This window comes from Cibotium barometz, chromosome 7 (assembly GCF_041138505.1).
Source record: "Cibotium barometz isolate CiBa-2024 chromosome 7, ASM4113850v1, whole genome shotgun sequence".
NCBI classification, from domain to species: domain Eukaryota; kingdom Viridiplantae; phylum Streptophyta; class Polypodiopsida; order Cyatheales; family Cibotiaceae; genus Cibotium; species Cibotium barometz.
In genome coordinates this window covers 24,981,921-24,987,542 of record NC_141052.1, presented here as the reverse complement: position 1 = coordinate 24,987,542, position 5,622 = coordinate 24,981,921, and the positions used below count along the sequence as shown (strand labels likewise).

Genomic DNA, 5,622 nt, shown 5'->3' with positions numbered 1-5,622 from the left:
AACCTTAGAGAATAAACTAAAATAATAATAAAAACCTTTGAAGGTTTAACTTTTTATAATTTCTTTTTCTTAAAAAAACACCAAAGAGACGAACAATGTTTTGTTGCTTGCAATCTACAAGTCCTCTGGACTGTAGAAGGTTACATTTGTTGTCGTTGTCGGACTTTGCTACATGAGGTGATAGTCATTTGACGAATGATTGTTAAGCGCACCCTAAAGTGTCATGGGAAACTACCGATCCGCTGCGCTCAAGCTATGCTCAAGATCTCCATTGCCATCCTCCCGCACTCATTGTCACACCAAGGTGGTTGCTAATCCAACGGGTGGTGCAACCATGTGGGATCTCCACAAAAAACGATCGCTATGGTAGCCTAATCACTCAAGCAAAAGAGAGAGAAAAAACAATAGGGAAGCATGAGAGAACAAGTGATTAACACTAATCACTCCCAAACCCTAACCTTAAGCACACCACATACTAGATTACAGTTGCAAGAGAGAGGGAGAGAGAGAACACTCCACTTCTATTGCACAAATGGAAAAATGAGGTATAAACAAGAGAATTTGGCATTTATAGTTCCAAACCTTTTCCCACTAGGCCGCCCAAGAGTAAGTGTAATCTATCAACCACACTACACAACTATGGACAAATATACAGGGAGTAAAATGAAGAGTCACAAAAAAGCAGAGGGTTGATAAAACCCAAGATGGGCCTCCATAGAAGAAAGGACAACTGGCCAACAAAATGAGAAGGTAGGCAGCAAGTGGCTGGAAGCAGCATGTGCAAGCCAGTCTTCCGGTATCAATGCCTATAAACAAGTTGGGATTACAAGCTGTCCCAGTTAAAAGACCAGCTCGAGACTGTCCGTATAAGTAAAATCTAGCATCTACTCTCTCTTATGACTAGACCTCCTATCTCCCCACCTTGAGCATCAGTTGGGCCAGTATGCATGGAGCAGCAGCAGTTGTGATTGCTCTCTCCAACAGCCAACATCTCTAGCCTGTCTGCATTTTCTTCCATCCTGCAAATTGCATTCAGTCTGTGGTGGGCAATTTGAAATGTTGGTAGAAGGGATTTGATGAAACAGTTTCTGTAAAATACTCACACTGCCCTGTGCATTTGCCTTTGGGTCTCTCCTGACGTACATATCTTATCAGAACCTACGTCTGCCCAAGAGCCCACTTCCATATTGAGAACAGTTGCCCTTTTTTTAAGATTTAGCTTGTAGACCAGAAAATACACACTTATGTACAAAGAACAGTGGCAATTCTCCCTTTCCATCACCAAACATTGAAGGTACAGGTGAACAATCAGGTTGGAACCCTTTTACTGGATGCCTTTGCGTTGGCAGCTGTCCTAGGTAGTTCCCTGATTAGCTTCCTAATGCAAACTTCTCAAGAGAGAGTACCTGAGTAACAGCACAGGGCAGTGCAGCCACATCTGAACAAGTAGTCCCAAACAGTAAATCATAGCTAGGAAGGCCTGTAGTCCAATGCACGTACTGTCCTCAGGCTCCCAAAGAGGAGACTTTTGTTCACCAAAGAGCCTGGCCACCTACAAGGTGAGGATGCTGATGGCAAGACACCAGATTGGAGGAAGAACGTAGGACCCCTCAAGGTCAACGAAATTGTAAAAGTGGTATTATGGCCTTGTCCGACATGACCCTTACTCAATAAAGGGCAACAGCAGGGCGAAAATATCACTCGACTGCCCTCAGCATTTCCATGCCAGATTCTTTGGAGGCGCCTTCCTTTTGTAAAATCTAGCGAAGGCCTCCTTGTTACCTCACCTGGCCAAGCTCCTACTTCCGACACTCATCCCACACACTAGGCACTCTGAGCAACCCATGAGTTCCAGATTGCCAAAGCAAATACATTGCAGAGCTGCCAAACCACAAGACCACTAAGTAGTATGAACACATGGTAGCGGCAAATATAAGACAAGGATAAAATACATGAGGAAATTGCCCCTAAGGTCTAAGAAGTGTAGCTTGATTTGAAGCAACAAGGTAAGGTCAAGAAGAAAATACCTGGCACAAGCCACAAGGACCAAGCGATGCAACTTGAAGTGGATGCAACACCAGTTGTTCCTCCACAAGGTAACATATCACCAGGGCATACTAGTAAGCCCTAGTTTAATCTTACTTGGTGGGCTCAAATTCTTGAAGCTATTGCTATGCTATGGTCGCATGATTGTCACCAAAGAATGGCTACTTTTTCCCACGAGCAATTATGCACAAAGAAGTGCTCAAGTTTGACTAAGCTAATATTTGAAATGCTCAAGAAGAATGATGACTATCAAATAATGATGATAACTTAACCAAGCAGATGAAGTCCAGCTAGATAAGCCTACAGCTGGTGAGCTTGTCATAAAAGAGAACAACATTGGGATGCACTTTGATCCTAGTCTGGTCAAATCCAAGGAGCTGCAACCCATCCAGATTCTTTACACGAGAGAGAGCAACATACACCATGCCATAATCGAAAGCCTTAGAAAGGTCCGTCTCAACCCTGTCAAGTGTCATGCCTTGACACTTATGAACACTTAATGCCCATGCAAGGATCAAGGGGACCTGGATCCTCTTTGCAACCTCGCTGCCACCACATTCCAAGGTCTGCTTCTCTGGCCCTATAATTCTTTCAACCTTGTTACAAGCAAATCGCACAATAGGCCACTTAAGTGTCGGGCTGATCAAACGAGCCACCTCCTCCTTTAAATCACCCTCTTTAAGAGGTAAAGAATCAAAACCTACCACTACCCCCTTTGCACCATTCACAAAACCTACTTCGGTATCGAAATTCTTTATAAGCATGACTTGTGCCCCGACACAAAGTTCTAACTCCTTCTCTGCCCTCATGCTATCAAGCATCATTCTATAAACAGGACTTGCAGCTGAGTCTTGGGCTGTAAACCTGTATGTTTGTTTCCCCAGAGCCCTCAATTCCTTCATGTTTTCCTCTTTCACATCAACTTTCAAGGGGTACAACCTTGTCGGAGAAATCCCAGAGCCATCATCAGTCAAAACCCTACAGCATGATTTGAGGTTTTCAAGAGTTTGAGCTGTGTGATGCCCTTTTCTTATCTCATTTAGCATTCCAACAAAGTTGCCATCAGACTGCCTGAAAGCATGCTTAAGCTCTATTTGCAGATCAAAACACTTGGACCAGCAGTCTGCTTCAAACGCAAAATATTTTCGAGGGTTTGTCGGTTTAACAGGAGGAAGCTGGAAGAAATCTCCTGTGACTATCAGCTGTATACCCCCGAAACAACTACTCTCGACCTCCTTGCTATTGTTTCCAGCTTTCCTCACTTGTCGAGCCACATAATCAAGCTTGTCAAAGAGGTCCCCATCTATCATGCTGATCTCATCGATTATAAGGACTTCAGCGTGCCGCCATCGATCTCTGCATTCTTGTTTTCCAAAAGCTTTTGCAGCCAGTGTTTCTGCATCGTCCATCCCCAGGCCAATCCCAGCAAAAGAGTGCAAGGTGGTGCCACCCAAAGCACAAGCTGCTAGTCCAGTGGAGGCAGTTACATACACAGACTCTGGACCCAATCGTCTTCTCAAGATCCTCATGATAAAGCCCAAGATATAGCTCTTTCCAGTGCCTGCAGACCCAGTTATGAAGACAGACTTACCTGCTGCAACTGCTTTCAGGACTTCAATCTGTTGCTTGGAGAACTTCAGGTGGTCCTTATGATGATGCTGGGATGTATTGAGAGCTTGAGGGATGCATGGGAATAGTGTTGCTGACTCTGTTTCGACAGTTTCACCAACATTCCGAGATGTGCTGAGAGCTTGAGGGATGCATGAGGATGGTGTTCTTAGACCTGATGCAATGCTGTCATCGGCATCACCCCCTGTTTGGATGTCTTCAACCTGATCTTCTCCATGGTGCTGATGATCCTTGAGTCCATCTCCCAAACTTGAATGTCCTACTACTGCATAGCTAGCATCTTCAGAGGCAAAGTGTTCATGTGACCCTTCTTGTGTGTCGCCATGACGGCGGCATGAGTATTCTTCTGGCATCGGGATGACGCCGTAGGTCTGCCTGATCTTGGCAGAGAGGTTTCCACCAGGGTTGCTGGTGTTGTTGGCAAGAGTCCAGTGGCGTTGTTGTTGGCCATCGGCTTCACGGAGGAGGGCGCGCCTGGCGACAGCGAGCTCCTTCTGGCGGGCCACGCGAGTTCGCTGCTCCGGGGTGAGGGCAGCAGGAGAAGGAGCACGGGAGACGGGCTCGTCCTCTTGCATGATCTTACAGAAAATTCTCTTCTGCCGGCGTAGGAACTCACTCTATCATAAGAAGAAAAAGAAAGAGTTGTTTACGGTCGCATGATCTTACAGAAAATTCTCTTCTGCCGGCGTAGGAACTCACTCTATCATAAGAAGAAAAAGAAAGAGTTGTTTTTACTTTAGTAAAAACCTATCCCAAATACCCTTGAAAAAGGATTAGGACAAGGGCTCTTGCCCTATACTCGCCCCCCTCCCGCACTCACTAATAAATAAATAAATAATATCCCTCTCAATACCAAAAAAAAAAAGATGGATTAGAGAAAAAGGAGACCAGCACATACATGCATCTGCAGCAAAAAAATGCTTGGGATGATGGTGATGACCGAGTGATTCATGTTTTCGCGTAAGGTCAATTTCATCGGGATTTTTTTGGAGCACTATGTACGAATCACGTTCATCTTCTTGCAAAAAAATATGCCTATTGTACGGTTGAGAGTCACACTCTGACGACTTTTGACCTTGATCGGTTGACTAAAGCTCAATTCGAACTTATGTGGATCCATGGGGAGAGAGGGGGGGTCGAGAAGAGAGAGAACGAGGTACGAATACTAAATCCTAATATGGTTCTTTACCAATCTTAGCATACCACTAAGGGTGATTATGTTTACACATTTTTAGTTTCCCCAAGTTTTTATTTATTTTTATTGCGAAGATTGGTACTGAAATTACATGACTGGGTAGATAGTGAACCTAACACCTCCTCATTGCGAAGATTGGTACTGAAATTACATGACTGGGTAGATAGTGAACCTAACACCTCCTCATTGCAAAGTGCAAGCGTTATCTCACTAGATTAGGCAGTTTCCCTCAAGAATTGTGGATTGTCCTCCCCACTACCCATAGTGATGGACATGGGATCTTCACCATCCATGTCCTTGCCCATTCGCAAATCTAGGAAAAGGGTGCAATCCCTCTAAAGACTGGACATGGGATCTTCACCATCTATGTCCTTGCCCATTCGCAAATCTAGGAAAAGGGTGCATGTCCTTGCCCATTCGCAAATCTAGGAAAAGGATTGCACCCTTTTCCTAGATTTGCCCATTCGCAAATCTAGGAAAAGGGTGCAATCCCTCTAAAGACTTTTTAAGCCAAGAAAAATTTTTCTTCAACTTTGCTTTGGAAGTTTGGAGAGAAAGAAAGAGAGAGAGAGAAGTAAAGGGTAGATAAAACAAGAAGAGCCATAGGGAGGGGAGGAGAGTATGGAAAGCATGATGATAATGAGTCGATTAACACTACAACTATAAGAGATTACGAAATTATGGTTGTAACAAAGCTATTTTCCACTAGCACATGTACACATTGGGATGCAGGCACATAGGCTTTGTGGACA

At 44.4% G+C, this 5,622-nt stretch overlaps 1 protein-coding gene across 1 annotated transcript; it reads right to left on the bottom strand.

Annotated features, from left to right (window-relative positions):
• Positions 1 to 504: 504 nt before the first annotated feature.
• Positions 505 to 4,345, bottom strand: LOC147636817 (ATP-dependent DNA helicase pfh1-like). The gene is made up of 2 exons (XM_086800377.1): positions 2,028 to 4,345; positions 505 to 1,881 (listed from the first exon to the last, which is right to left on the bottom strand). The coding sequence occupies exon 1, from the start codon at positions 4,248 to 4,250 to the stop codon at positions 2,337 to 2,339; it is 1,914 nt and encodes a 637-aa protein (XP_086656503.1). The 5' UTR covers positions 4,251 to 4,345; the 3' UTR covers positions 505 to 1,881; positions 2,028 to 2,336.
• Between the last annotated feature and the right edge of the window lie 1,277 nt (positions 4,346 to 5,622).